Raw genomic sequence first — 15993 nt, forward strand, 5'->3', positions numbered from 1 at the left:
AGAAATCCCCGCCAACCCCAAAAAAAAAAAAAAAAAAAAAAAACACAACTAAATTAAATTCAAGAAAGGAATATTTTTATTATAAAGATTGGGGTGTAGTACAGAAACTGTACGTTTATTCTTTATACTAGATTTGCATGAAAATACAAGGTTCCCTTAAGTGGCCATCTCCTATTCCATGCTGCTACAAATAGAACTGTCCTTTGTAAGACCCAGGGATGTCCGAGTCTAGAAGTAGTTAGAACCCAGGCAGTGTTTTCCCCAGACTTTTTTAGCTGGGCGCACCACCCGGCCCTTTTCAGCAACCAACCCGCCGTTTTTGGGTGGTTATTGAAGAGTTGGGTCACAATTCAGAGGCTTCCACCCTCCTACAATTTCTTCCCAGCCTACTTAAAAACATTTCTGGGTTAAGCACTGCCGGGTATTCTGGGCATTTTGATTCCTCTAATGTTTTTACTTTTTTCCTTACGCTAAAATTTGACAGCTGGGGTTGGGGTACATTTGTTTTTGCAAAACCAGCTTTTAAGTTCTGTATCATTCTCTACATAATGGAAAAAACAAATATTTTCATGTGTAATACTGATATACTAGAAGATGCCGCACTAGAAAGCTGTGACCATAAGTTTAGGTACATTTCTGTATTCTTTCCCTTACCTCTAACAGCATTAGTTAAAACTATTTCAGAAATACCTGGTGGCTTTTAAATGCCATTTTGTATTAGATTCTTAAACAAATAAAAAAGCTTCAGATTATAAAGGTATACAGAATATATTTTAATGTGGGCCTCTCACCCCTAGATCGTGCACAATATTCTGGAATAGACAAATAACAATGCAGCCCATCCAAAGATTAGAAACCAATTCTTAGTGAATAGACAGAGCTTGGGTAGCTGAACAGTTCATAAAGTAGTTCTATTTATGGACAGAAATACAATAATTAACACATACATATTACCTTTCACTATGATTAACACAGGTTGTTTACAATACTTGTTACCTACAATCAATACCTGTGTTCCAGGTTTCCCATTTCAGTGCCATTGTCTCATACTATACCATCCTGCTATTCCTTATTCTGGATTATTCTACAAAAATATAGGATAGAAATCCTGGACGTGTTGGCAACCCAACTATGCTTCCAACTTTTACCTTCCTCTACCATCTTTCCTATAACCTACGATTTAATTCTTCTTCCTTGCCATAATTACTGGCATTTCCTAGCATCTTCCACCCTCCATTTTTCTCTAATGCACAGGATGGAAATATGCCCACGCATTCATTCTTAGTAATACTTCAGTCATTCTGAATAACGCAGATTAGGCTAACACCTACCATTTACCATGTTATAGGCTACTCTTATAGTGGTACATGCATAAACTTTCTGTTAATAAACAATCTAAACAATAGATATTTTTTTAGTAGGTAAAAATATATTAGAGCTACAAAAACTGACAAAATAACTGTAAAATCTATTTCTGATGCCCTCTCAACGAGTTAAAAATGTTCTTACGGTAGAATCAGACTCATTTTATATTTTGTCATATCTAGTTGAGTAAAAAAAAAAAAAAAAATACCTTCTAGTCCTTATTTTACTACAGATAATAAGAATAGTTATGAAGATATGCTTGTTGTAAGGATCACCTGCCACCTATATATTTAGGGTCACCATAAGTAACTACTATTCCCTAAAAACAAGGTTCTTCAGAATCATTGCTGCCCTTGTCACTGGTGTATGGAGAATAGGTAAAGCAGTAAATACTGTAAATTGGATTTCCATTTAACAGACATAAGGATTCTGTAAAAAATAATTACATTTAGGGGCATAGAACAAGTGCAAAACATTAGCTGTCTATATTACTTCACAGTATTTTATACTAGCCCCATCTTTCTTTAGCTTTTATAGAAACGATATTATACATCTAAATTACCTTCATATATTTAATGTAGGAATACATTTCCATTAACCTCATAGTCACACTCCCACTTTGTGGATGCAAATAAATAATAAAAAAAGACAGGAAAAAAAAGTGGCACCAGAAGTGTCTACTGTATAGCATTTACCCAAGCACAAAACACATTAAAGTGGACCTGAATTCAAAAATGAAACAAAATGTTAATTGTGCCCACCCTGAATCCTAAACTCCTCCATAATAAAGCTTCTTGATGCACAAATGTACATCTGCAGTGAGGGGCATCTAGTCTAAAAAGATTTTGACTGTGCTGCTTGCTGGAGAGGAAGCTGTACCTGAGAACCTGTACTGAATGAATCTCCCTGCTTTCTCATCATTGATTTTGTGGATCTGGGCTTCCAGCACCGCTTCTGCTACTTGAATTGTTTCTCAACTCACATGAGATCACCATTCATCAGGAAGCGATGGCAGGATCAAGCAAATTCTATTTTTTTTTTCTACTAAGATAGTCATCTCTACACTGTGTGGGAAAAGCCATGGTAAGTCAATAATGAGGAAAAGATCGGGACCTCAGACAATACTAGTGACTAATCCTCTGACATTTTTTGGTACAGCTAGTTCAGGTTCGAGTTCAGGTCGTCTTTAATGTTTAAACACTAGAAGCTCACTATGAGCAAATTAGGCAGTAAACTTTAAAGCTTTTCCAATGTATATACAAAAAAGTGGATAAGTTACATGTAGTAAAATCCGATGCCAATATGGATTTTCTCTACAGTGAATAGGCTAATGAGGTAGCCACAAGTCTTTGTGGTCAAGCTTTAAAGAAGGAACATATAATACATTAAGACATGAAGTGTATTTCTACTTTTTTAAAGGCCATTTGTTGTTATTAATCTTGTTCTAAAAGTTCTGGAAAGTTTCCTGTGCAGTGCTCTCTCCAGTCCCTTTTAGCTGGGCGCACCGCCCGGCATTTTTTGGTGGTTACTGAAAAGTTAGGTCATAATACAGGAGCTGCCACCCGCTTACACTCTGGGTTGAACACTGCAGTGCATCTATTGTGTTCACCAACCAATATTCCATTTGCGCTGTGGACTTACAACACTCTACATATAAACAGCATTGCACCGTGTATAAAGAATCCTTCATGGCAACCAAAATCTGAGCATTTTTGAAATTTTTTTTGTTATCCTGCATTACAACCCAACATCAAACTTTTACAAAAGTAGACTTACACTTTCAGTGAAAAAAAAAATCCAGAATACAGCAAGTTCTAGCTGTCTTTAGAATCACAAATCATTTTGTATTTTGTTCGCTGTTCATTAATTTCTTCTTTAGTTTTATTGATACAGCTAAAAATTTCCTGAAAGAGAGCTTTGTACTCTGGCTGGGTTCCAGGGGAAGAAGCTTTGTGCTTGGTAGAGAAGGAATGTAATGGAGAACCATCTTCTGGAGAAGAAACATTGGACGGGTTGGTGGACTTTGAAGTCTGGACGGACTTATGGCTGAAGAAATCGTCCTCCAACTGGCACCGCTGAAGAAGCTCCTCATACTTGACTTTCAGCGCACTGTACTGGGAGTCCACCTCGTTAAGAAGTGAAATTCCCCGTTGTTTGACAGCTTCTGTCCTCCTGATACAAGTCTCCTCATGGCCATTACAGATGGCTTCAGCGGTAGCACTGGGCAGGATCATCTCACTGTTGCTTCTTTTTAAAGGCTTTTTATCCCCTTCTGTTCCCTGTACATTTACCTCCTGCTCCATATCCTTGTCTGCATTCTCCTTGAAGGAGATGAAGATGGACTCCGGGATCAATTTCTCGACATTGCTTGCAAAAACGCTGTCGGATCGACAGATCTGACGCATTTCGGCTACCTCCGCCTCCAGCTCTTCTGCCCGGGCATGGATGGAGTCTCTTTCAAGAAGGATCTGTTCTAGCTCAGCATTTTCTTTTACTACCTGGTTGTATTCTTCTTCTAATCTTTCCCTTTTATTACGTTCTGTGCCAAGCTGGGCTTCCAACATCGCCAAGGTCTTCTTTAGTTTCTCGTTTTCCTCCTCAATCGGTCCAGGCTGAGCGTTCAGAGATGCAATCTTCTCTGCGAAAACATGATCGTATACAAAATACCTACAAAATATATTTAAATGTTAATGCCCTGGAAAATGTCTTCATCCACAAAATTGAATCGGCATCACAATACATACAGGGAATAAAGTAAGAAAAAACGTAAATCCATCCTCTGTTCTAATAAATGCAAATAGCCATTACTGGCATAGGAAAAAGGTCAAAGCCCAACTAAAACAGTAAACAAGGCAAATTCTCAAACAATCTTGATGAATAGTATACATTCTATACTCTTTGTACCCGCTCTTATCTCTCGTCTGGACTACTGTAACCTCCTCCTCTCTGGTATTCCACTAACCCGACTCTCTCCTCTACAATCTATTATGAATGCTGCAGCCAGACTCATCCATCCTTCCCTCCGCTCCTCTTCTGCTGCATCTCTTTGTAGTTCTCTCCATTGGCTTCCATTTCACCTTAGAATCAAATTTAATCTCCTGTGCTTTGCCTTCAAATCCCTCCACAGTTATTGTCCCACTTACATCTCTGACCTGATAGAAAAACTCCCCCCCCCCAGCTGCTCTCTCCGCTCCTCCAATGACCTACTAATGACTTCCTCACTCATAACCTCATCACACGCACGGCTCCAAGACTTCTCTAGAGCTGCCCCGGCTCTCTGGAATTAGCTTTGTCATCCTATTCGGCTTGCTCCTACTTTCTGCTCATTTAAAAGAGCACTCAAAACCCAACTCTTTAACCTCACCTAGCCCTCTTCTTCTGTCTCTTAAACCCTCACTACTTCCCACCACTACATATCTCCTCTCCTATTGTGTGATACTTCCCCCACCTCTTAGATTGTAAGCTCTCCTCTCCTCCTCCTGTGTCACTGTCTGTCATTTGCAACCCCTATTTATTGTACAGTGCTATATAAATCCTGTTTAATATTATTTTTAGGAATCACCATTGAGACCAAATATAAAATACTCAAAAACCTATAAAAGCCATAGTTGGCTGTAGCTTTGCAACTATCTGACTTATTAATATTATTTCGCAGTATTTATATAGCACCGACATATTATGCAGTGCTGTACAAAGTCCATAGTCATGTCACTGGCAGTCCCTAACAAGGGTTCACAATCTACTGTCCCTACCATAGTCATATGTCATTACCAGTCTAAGGTCAATTTTTTGAGGAAAGGCCAATTAACCTGGAATGTGGGAGGAAACCCACGCAAACACAGGGAGAACCTGCAAACTCCATGCAGATAGTGTCCTGGCTGAGAGTCAAACCCGAGACCCGGCGCTGCAAAGGCCAGAAGTGCTAACCACTGAGCCACCGTGCTGCCCTTTAGTTTTTTGTTAAACTGTTGTCGGACAAGGTTGCTTGCACAATCTACTTCTTAAGATTTTGTCCCACTTTGTCCTATTACCCTATGTAGATACATTGGGCCTGATTTATGAAAGCTCTCCAAGGCTGGAAAGGATAACCTTTATCAATGAAGCTGAGTAATCCAGCAAACCTGGAATGGACCTGGTCCAGGAATCAAAACATTTGCTAGCAAATGATTCTGAAGAAATCTGTTTCAGGTTTTCTGGATCACCCAGCTTCACGGAGGAAAGTGTATCCTCTGCTGGCTTTAATAAATCAGGCCCATGGTTTCCTCTGTAGTGTAGGGATGTGGAGAAAGGTAGTCTGGCACCAAGTGTTCTCCTTACTTTGGGTTTTACATGGTCACACATGATTGACCTACCATTAACGTAACATGCAGTAAGTCTACACATGTCTGGCCCATATTGCAGGTATTCTACCCACCACTTTTCTTCTACACGATTTGTATCCATTTATCAGCCTGATTGCCTTTAGAATGGTCTTGTTTTATTTCCAGTCTAGTTGGGTTTGGCTAGTAAAGCAGTATGTGTGAAATGGAGTCTTGTGGAACTTACTTGCGCAGGTCATAAAGTTCCTTTAAACAAGAGAAGCTGTGTGTTGACCTGGATTGCTCAAATTTCTCACGGCTGCGACACAGCTGGTTGTTTTTTCGCAGAGGTCATAAAGTTCCTTTAAACAAGAGAAGCTGTGTGTTGACCTGGATTGCTCAAATTTCTCACGGCTGCGACACAGCTGGTTGTTTTTTCGCAGTTCTTCCACTTGTTTCTGAAGGTCATCGATGTGAATCTGCAGTCCTTCAATAGTTTCTGTTAAACTAAACACAGAATGGTAATTTACCATTAAAAAGACTGCGCCCATTTGATTTGAAATGGTTTTAAAACATTTAAAATTTGAAAATATCATAGCTGTATTTATTTACATAATTTTATTGGCATTTCTGTGGATTACAGTTTTGAATGTTAGCAGTGCTGGCTAAATTTTGTGCCCTGGGTTTATACAATGTAGTTTTCCCATTTTTTTTCATGTAAAAGTAGGTTTATATACACGAGTAGATTTGGTTAAAAGCCTTTCAAAGTAATAGATTTTACTTGTTTCTAAGGCTAAATACACATGTGCAATGGTTCTCATCTGATAATCGGCTCCGGGCTGATATCGGATGAGAATCTTGCGTGTGTACAGCACTCATCCATCCTGCTAACGACCGTCCTGGCGGATCCACAGACAGTGGATGACAAACAGTTGTAATGGAAGTGAAGGGGAGAGAGCACAGCGGGGTGCCGAGGTCATAAAGTTCCTTTAAACAAGAGAAGCTGTGTGTTGACCTGGATTGCTCAAATTTCTCACGGCTGCGACACAGCTGGTTGTTTTTTCGCAGATCTTCCACTTGTTTCTGAAGGTCATCGATGTGAATCTGCAGTCCTTCGATAGTTTCTGTTAAACTAAACACAGAAAGGCAATTTACCATTAAAAAGACTAAAAACTGAATAAAGGGTGGGTAATAAAATAGTAAAAAAGTAAAATAATATAGCAATGTGACAATACATGGATCACCATAAGTTACATAGAGTTCCAACTTCTATTTCTTTAAATTTTAAGGAGAAGGATAGGTAGGATAAATGTATCACCAATGCCACATCCCAATTTAATCTTCAAATACAAGGAAAAAAGAAAAGAAATCAAGGCTTTTAGGGCATCATATTCATTTACACATAATGATAAAAAATGTAATTTTGTGTTCGTCGTTTTGCATAATAACATTTGTGTCTTATTATCATTATGTGTAATTGAATATGATGCCTTAGAAGTCCTGTTTCCTTCTGTTTAATAGTTCCAACTGCTATTTACAAAAAAATTGTAGATACTCGAGTATAAACCAAGTTTTTTTTTCCACTTCTAATACCATTAGCAAAGTCTCTCAGTTTATACCCAGGTGATACCTAATGTCCTAATGGAACTACATTTGTCTTTGGTTTATTAGATTAAAGCGGTTTGTATTTCACGTTATACAAGAACATTTAAATATGAATAGCCATCAACCATGCACAAAATATCAGATTAAAAAATGTGAACAAATATAACCAGGTCACAATATAAAATAACTCAACTTGTTAAAAAAAAAAAAAAAAAAGCAGACTAGGAACAGACTGCGCCCATTTGATTTGAAAAGGTTTTTCCCTTTAAAATCTGAAATATCGTAGATGTATTTATTCACATAATTTTATTGGCATTTCTGTGGATTACAGTTTTGAATGTTAGCAGTGCTGGCTAAAGTTTGTGCCCTGGGTTTATACAATGTAGTTTTCCCATTTTTTTCATGTAAAAGTAGGTTTATATACGAGTAGATTTGGTTAAAAGCCTTTCAAAGTAATAGATTTTACTTGTTTCTAAGGCTAAATACACATGTGCAATGCTTCTCATCTGATAATCGGCTCCGGGCTGATATCGGATGAGAATCTTGCGTGTGTACAGCACTCGTCCATCCTGCTAACGACCGTCCTGGCGGATCCACAGACAGTGGATGACAAACAGTTGTAATGGAAGTGAAGGGGAGAGAGCACAGCGGGGTGCCGCTCCGTCATTCCCCCCCTCCACTCTCCATAGAGCACATTGGTGATGTATATACATCGCTCGTTCATGCGTCGTGCAGTCTTTAGTCGTTGGAAAGGATCGTGAAAGATTCTTTGCAACAACAATTATTGTATGTGTGTACTCAGCCTAAGCTGGGATGTTTTTCAGTGATGGTAGGAGTGTGTAAGGCATTTATATAATCCCCCTAATCTACTACAAGGACAGCAATGTGGTGCCAATCATCAGGGCTGTGGGTACAGCTAAACATGGCATTGCCTGATAGTGCCAGCATTGAAGTAGCAGAAATTTAGCCAACACTTCAATGATGTCACTGCAGAAGGAAAAGCGTTATTAACTTTAAAATGCCGTTTTTATGGTTCTACTGGCCAGATTGTGCATTTTCCTTTTATAAAACGTCTAGAACATTTTGAGAAAAAAAATAAATAAAAAACCCCACGCCTACTGATTCCCCCCTCTTCCTTTTGTTGGTATTCTGATGATCTGGAGATCGGGAGAGGTATTTCCAAAAACTGTGCCTGTAGTCTCCTTGCTGTCCCTGACATAAGTCTGAGAACCCATAAGCTTCCAACGTGGCTTAGAAGACTAATCAGATTCAGAGACAGGAAATTGCAGCACAGAGCTCAGAATTAAATCCAATCTACCCCATACATAAGCCAATTGGAATGCAAAGGCAATCTTTTTCCAAATGCCTGGCTATATCAAAATGGAAGAACTTTCCAAATCACTGACCTGGTATAAGCATGTAGTAAGTGAAGTGAGAATTCATTTAAAGGGTAGTTGTATTTAAAGACCTAAAACTATTTCAAGAATTTATTGGGGGTTACGTTACATTGAACTGAAAAAAAAAAAAATTATATATATATTCATTCAACTTGCAGGTTCACAAGGCTTTGTTTCCAGAATTACAGGCAAAGCACTTCCCCGGTTAGGTGGCCCCGCATATTATATGAATTAAACAGGTTTTCTGGGTAGCTAGGCTCGGTTCCCAACATGCTTCTGATTTTAGCTTTTCCTCCAGGGGACCCACTAACACCTATTGCATTGCAGAACACTTATGTGACCCCAGTGCACACTATGCAGTGTACAGCGCTGCATAATATGTTGGCGCTATATAAATCCTGTTTATTATTAATAATTGCAGTGCCATTTATAGTCAATTGCAGCCATTTAAATACCTTAAATCAAACGTGTTTCTTATTAAAATAATACAAAATAAAAGGCATGCATTGTTGCAATGTTCTAGCACTTGTAGATAGGACTTACTAGAAATGCTTTCAGAATTTACCCATCGTTATATTATTATTAAAGTATTCATATAGCACCAACATATTACGCAGCGCTGTATCAAGTCCATAGTCATGTGACTAGCTGTCCCTCACAATCTAATGTATCTACTATAGTCATCTGTCATTAATACAGTCTAAGATCAATGTTGGGGGGAGCCAGTTAACCTAACGCAGGGGCAGCAAACTCCGGCCTTTAGGCCAGATACGCCATAGCCGGTAGTTTGTTCCGGCCTAACCCGCCCTGGCCGATCCGGCTAACAACCCGCAGCTCCGGAGCTGCGAGTTGCTGGCTGGATCTGCCAGGGGGCGTTAGGAACTGCCAAGGCTCTGGTGCCGCCTTCTTCTAGCGGTTGCTTTCCTATTTACCACGGCCGGCGTTGCTATTCTGCCGGTGCGGTAAATAGGGAAGGCTCCCTGAAGGGAAGTCCCTCTCCTTCGCAATGCATACGGAAGAGAGAGATTTCACTTCAGGGGGCGTTCCCTGGTGATAGGTGGAGACATTAGGGCGGGACTCAGTCATCTTCTGCGTAAAATGTTGGGGCTATATAAATCCCGCCTAATAATAATATTATTATTAATAATATTACCAATAATAATAATAGTGTACACCCGCCCACCCCTGAAATGGCCTAGTGGCCATAAAAGTTTCCCTACCGCTGTTCTAACGGCATATTTTTAGAATGTGGGAGGAAACCGGAGTACCCGGAGGAAACCCACACAAACACGGGGAGAACATAAAAACTCCATGCACATAGATTATAAACTAGAAAAAAAAAAAAAAAAAACTAATAACCTATAAATCATAAAACTAAAGTATAATGTGAGATACAGAGAATGAAAAGCTGATCCTACTGGAAAGCAGATTGTGTTTTCTATTGGCGTGTAGTGGCAGTTGTGCTTGGATAAAGGATATAATAAGCATTCTTACCTCATAATCTTTTGTTGTGACGCCCGGCTTTCCAGCACTAGTTTCTGATTGGCATCTTCCAACTCCCTAGCTGTGACATCCAGCTGCTCATAGACTTTGGCATGCTGTTCATTCATCCGCCTCAGCAAGTCTACTTGCTTCGTCAGGTACTGCCATAGTAAATGAAACAGAAATGCAAAATCAATTTCAAGTCACATTTCCATATTAAAAGTAAGATGGGCAAATGTGTGCAAGTAGTACAACAATAATCCAGTTGACTTTCCCTGGCCATCTCTAGATTTTACGTTTGGATAGAAGCTTCCGATGGGGGTTTCTTGTTGAAACTTCCATCCCGCTCGGTAAGATAATTAAAAAAAGCACATTTGATGTAAGTCTAGTTATCTGTTCAATCACAAACAATGAAAGGTACGAGTCTGAGCTGCAGCTTTTATTGAAGACGCCGTATGCCTGGAGGTAAATCATTATAAAAGCCACAAGACATTTAGCAATCATACCATCAAGATTTAAGCCACATCCCAAAAAAATCATAAATTAAAAAAAAAGTTTTCAGAACAGAGAAGGTTCCAGGAAAGCGGGACTTTTGAGGGCTTACCCAAGTATAAAATCACATAGGAACATTTTATTTTAACAAATCAAATAACGATAAAACCAAGTAGGCATCAGATTAGCTAAAGGTTGATAGATCTCAGTGTTATATGAAACCCAAATCAGCCCTACAGAGTTGGAGTCTAACAGATGAATTGCACAATGAAGGGGAAGAGATTGTTCATTCGACACGTTTCGCAGCAATTCAGCTGCTTCTTCAGGAATCACTAGAAGGCTAAATTGCTGCGAAACGTGTCGAATGAACAATATCCCCCTTTATTGTGCAACTCATCCGGGGGGTGATTTGCGTTTCAAACTACATTCATTTCATGTAACACTGAGATCTTTACCTTAGTTAATCTGATGCCTCCTTGGTTTTATCGTTTTGTAATGATTTCATCTGTTGAAATAAAATGTTTTTATGTGATTTAGCCCCTGAAAGTCTCTCGGTTCTGGGAACTTTTCATTCTTGCATGGACGGCACATTACAATGACAGCTTGTGCAGGGGAAGCACAATAATTTAGTGGCTAGCAGTCTTGCCAGGGTACCAGGTATGAATCTCGGCCTGGACATTATCTGTGTAGAGTTTTATGTTCTCCCTGTAGTTGTGTGGTTTCCTCTAGGCTTCCTCCTCCAGGTTGTTTTCACATCCCAAAAACATGCAGGGATAAGTATTTGCTTCCCCCCAAAATAGTGACACCATGAAGGATTTTGCAACAAATTTTAGGAAAGTTGAAAGCTGCCAACCCCAGAAGTTAGGTTTTAGAGAAAAAAAAATAGGCAAGAAAAATCAGGAGTTTCCTTATGGCAAATATACATGTATTGAAATAAAATAAATCAAAAAGTCCACAATGTTCTGTATAACCGAGGTAAACAAAGTAATATTGGTCATTCCCATTTACAGCTTCATGGGAAATGCGGCCTGATAACAAAACAGAGGATCCCTAATCTTAATGAATGCATATATAAACAAAGAAAAACGTCTCGTAACCCAACGCGTTTCATCCGACGGCTTCCTCAGGGGACGTTATGGATTTTAGCTGATTGCAGAGTATTCTAAGAGGAATACCTCATTGGTAAAAACAGGTGATAATCTACAAAAGGTGTCAGATACAGAATAAAACAATCCGATAAAAAGCAAAGTTTGGCAGACGAAGGCGCTGCAGTGTTGTGTGTTAACAGGGATTTTGAAACAATACAAGGCAATGTTAAATATACACCTCCTAGATTGTAAGCTCTTCTGGCCAGGATCCTCTCTTCTTCCTGTCTTACGGTCTGTATCCATCTGTCATTTTGCAACCCCTATTTAATGTACAGCGCTATGTAATATGTTGGCGCTATATACCGTTTATTAATAACAACAACATAGGCACTGACCGGAGACAATTAAATTGGGCAGTTTGGTGAGAAGTTACCCAGAATATTAGCTGCAAAGTATCAGTAAAACTTAGCGGAAGCATTTTGCAGGTGTAACATTCCCCTAATTAATCGAAGGGAGTTTATTCTACATAATACAATACACATAACGTTGTTCAGTGTTTCAGATGACGATGGTAGCAGCTCCTATTTAAAATCTCTATATGGCTTTTTCAGGACAAACGTTTCAGTATCATTGCCTCTGACATCGTCACACAAGGAGGATTTGTTGTAAAGTGTGGATTAACCTGGAGTAGGTCACTATGTCCCATTCAGATTAACCCTTCTTACCGGCCGGACAAGAAGGATATTTTTAAAGTGGTAGACATAGACACATTAAATTGCAACTGATTCATTTTTAGTAATGTAAATTGAATTTTAATTTTCTTCATTATCAATTGGCCAATTACAAATGTCCTGGAACATGCCAGATCAGGAACGTTAAGATACATGGAGCAGCAGGCTGGCTCAGTGGGTAGCACTCTGACCTTTGCAGCGCTGGGTCTCAGGTTTGAATCAATTGTGAAATGATTTGTGCAGCAAGTGCAGTGTTTAACCCAGAATTTTTTTTTTAAGCTGGGTGGCAGCCCCTGTATTGTGACTCATCAGTAACCACCCAAAAAACAGCCGGGTGGTTACTGAAAAGTGCCGGGTGGTGCGCCCAGCTAAAAGGAGCTAGGGAGATCACGGATGTGTTTATGCCGTGTTATTTATTTATTTTACTATAAGGTTACATTAAGGTGATCTAAAAGTATCCATATAACTCTAAACTAGTATGGGGCATATTAGAAGTTTAAAAAGTAGAATATGCCTATTGTGCTCTGATTATTGAAGGAATCTTTGGTTCATTTTACCATTCTAGTTCCACTGATACAATAAAATGGTATTTTGCCAACAGGTAATACAATACATGCGGTCATGTTAGTAGGAAGTGGCCGATCAGTCGGCAGATAGTGGCCCGTATTCAGCCCTGATTACCTAACAGACTGAAGCCATAAAATACAGAACGAAGCCATGAGTGAATGTAAAGCATTGTGCAGTGAATGTTACAGAGGACAAACCTCAATTTCCTGGATCTGCTCTTGGTTGGTGGCATACATCTGCTGCAGGGATTCCTCCAGTTCAGTATTGCGATCCAGTAAAGTCTTCCCCAGCTCAGCAGCAAGCTGCAGATCTATGAAAAGAAATATATTACTGTAGAAATATACACTCCGACATGTGAATGGCTTTACAAAGACAAAAGAAGCATCATAATCCATAACCCTACTGATTCAAGAGTTCTAGCTCTGATGCAAAAGGGTGTATGTCAGATCTCTGCAGAGAGACCACTGATTACACACCAAGAATAATGATTACTTTTTAGCAGCACAGTGGTAAAAGGGCATTAGCAGGGAGCTGAACACAAAAAGTAAGGATTGGCTCTGGGGCAGAGAAGAGAAAAGACATGATACCCCACCAAATTTCTGAAAATGCGTCCCATGTCTGGAATTCCAGCTGGACGTGTATCCTGTAAACTGGCAATGTGCATTCAATATACTGCTACCACTACAAGTCTGATAATAGTTAGACAGAGATTTGGTGATCGCACTGCTGTGCTGCGTTCTCCACGAAGCAAAGCCCTACCAATATGGCCAGCTGCAAACTGCGAAGAACAAGGCATGGGAAGTTATTAATGGGAAAACAGTAGCTGCAGGGAGACCACAGCAAATACATGGTACTTGTCCTATACCCTTTGCCTGTGTTATTTATTTTTTTATTTCCCCATTTAGCTCCTCTCGGGCATCACAAGAAAGATATGCCCGCTGAAGCACCTTCCGGGATCCCTCATTGCACTAACTCGTTCCTCCTGATGAGCACTATATCACTGCAGCATACAGTAGCGGTGTAAGAGTAAGCAGGAGGAACCAGCAAAAGCAGCAAGGACCAGTAGATGAACACTCCCTGAAGTGGCAGTTCCTAAAGAAACTTCAGCAGACAATTCCTCTTCATTAGAACAAGGGAAGGAATGTTTCTGTTAGTGTGCAGGGCTGATAATTTAACATTTGTCATATCACAGGTAGTTACATTTAGTGACGTTTAAACAAAAAGTAACCCCTGCCCAGCAAAAAAAAAAATAAAAATTATCTATATATTTTAAACTTTAACTATTCATCCAGATTTCCAATAACTGTTTCCAAAAAATTTTCCAATAACAGAACATGTGTGGCCATGGGGTTTTTTTATAAAACATTTCCTGGTGCAAGTAGTAAAGAAAATGAGTTACATGCGGACTTTTATTATTATTATTAAACAGGATTTATATAGTGCCAACATATTACACAGCGCTGTACATTAAATATGGGTTGCAAATGACAGACAGATACAGGCAGTGACACAGGAGGAGGAGAGGACCCTGCCCCGAAGAGCTTACAATCTAGAAGTTGGGGGAAATCTCACAATAGGAGGGAGATATGGAATGGTGGGTGAGAGACAGAAGACGGGTAGGTGAGGTTGAAGCGTTGGGTTTTGAGAGCTCTTTTAAATGAGCAGAAAGTAGGAGCAAGCCGAATAGGACGAGGAAGACCATTCCAGAGAGTTGTGGCAGCTCTAGAAAAGTCTTGGAGCCGTGCGTGTGATGAGGTTATGAGTGAGGAAATCAGTAGTAAGTCATTGGAGGAGCGGAGAGAGCAGCTGGGGGAGTATTTTTCTATCAGGTCAGAAATGTAAGTGGGACAATAACTGTGGAGGGATTTGACGGCAAAGCACAGGAGATGAATTTGATTCTAAGGTGAAATGGAAGCCAATGGAGAGAACTACAAAGAGATGCAGCGGAAGAGGAGCGGAGGGAAGGGTTTGATATTAGGCTGTCATATGCCCCCACACTTATTTTTCTATATCATCTGGAAAAACTTCTAACCACCCCCTCGTTATTAGTCATCATTACTTTTCTAATTATCTTTTTCTGCTCTCCTATATACACTGAGGAAGCCTTTATGGCGAAACGCGTTGGAAAAACAAAGCATTATTTGGTTGTTTGTTCATTATGAGCCAAGATTGTATGCTTTTTTTCTTGCACATCTACTATGTTTAGTTGAACTCTGTACAGCCTTAAAACATGGAATACAACCGACCTTTTGAAACGTCACTTATCAACAGTTTTCTTTTTTTAAGGTTAGAGACCGCACTAACTGTGATGATTTCATTTGTCATCATGCCTAGAAATTGCCATAATGATCCAGACAGTTTCTGTTACGCATGTGGTTCATTCACGACGAAAGCACGTTGCCAAATTACCACGGAACTTACATATTTGCCTTATATTACAAGTGTAGATCATAAAATATCTATGAAACTTGTTTATATCCTAATTGTACACTGCACAGTACACTTTCCATTCTACCCTGAGGAAGCCTTTACTGCGAAACGCGTCGGAAATGATGCATTAATTGCTTTTATTTTCATTTTTAGCCAAGACTGTATGCTTTTTTCTTGCATGTCTTCTATGTTTAGTTGAACTCTGTATAGCCTTAAAACATGGAACACAACGGACCTTTCGAAGACTCTACTGTTGCCTTAAAGAGCCGTTCTTTTATCTCTCCTCAAATTTGTTACGCCTTCATTAGGCTTGAAAACATATACCATCCGGGATTCTATCTACTTAATATTTGTAGGCAGAACTTTAGCTTTCTATTATAAAGTTTCCAGGTTTTCGGAGGAATACTGGGGGAAGGGGGTTGGAAAGTGTATACCATAGGTGCCTTTGTTTTGTATGTGATTCCAATTGGACTTTAGAAGAAGGAAACATTGGAATTTCTTTGTTACCGTTAAGAATGTCTAAAGGACACTGAAAAAT

The 15993-nt window shown here is 39.5% G+C and overlaps 1 protein-coding gene across 1 annotated transcript in view; it reads right to left on the minus strand.

The window, feature by feature from the left end:
- Positions 1-53: 53 nt before the first annotated feature.
- CDR2 (cerebellar degeneration related protein 2) overlaps positions 54-15993 on the minus strand; it is a 23972-nt gene continuing 8032 nt past the window's right edge. The window contains exons 2-6 of the mRNA XM_072418937.1: positions 13223-13335; positions 10160-10308; positions 6054-6170; positions 5911-5958; positions 54-4032 (exon numbers count right to left, since the gene is read on the minus strand). Coding sequence (XP_072275038.1) covers positions 3180-4032; positions 5911-5958; positions 6054-6170; positions 10160-10308; positions 13223-13335 — 1280 coding nt within the window. The 3' untranslated portion in view covers positions 54-3179. The remainder of the gene's footprint in view (positions 4033-5910; positions 5959-6053; positions 6171-10159; positions 10309-13222; positions 13336-15993) is intronic.

This window comes from Pyxicephalus adspersus, chromosome 7 (genome assembly GCF_032062135.1).
Source record: "Pyxicephalus adspersus chromosome 7, UCB_Pads_2.0, whole genome shotgun sequence".
NCBI classification, from domain to species: domain Eukaryota; kingdom Metazoa; phylum Chordata; class Amphibia; order Anura; family Pyxicephalidae; genus Pyxicephalus; species Pyxicephalus adspersus.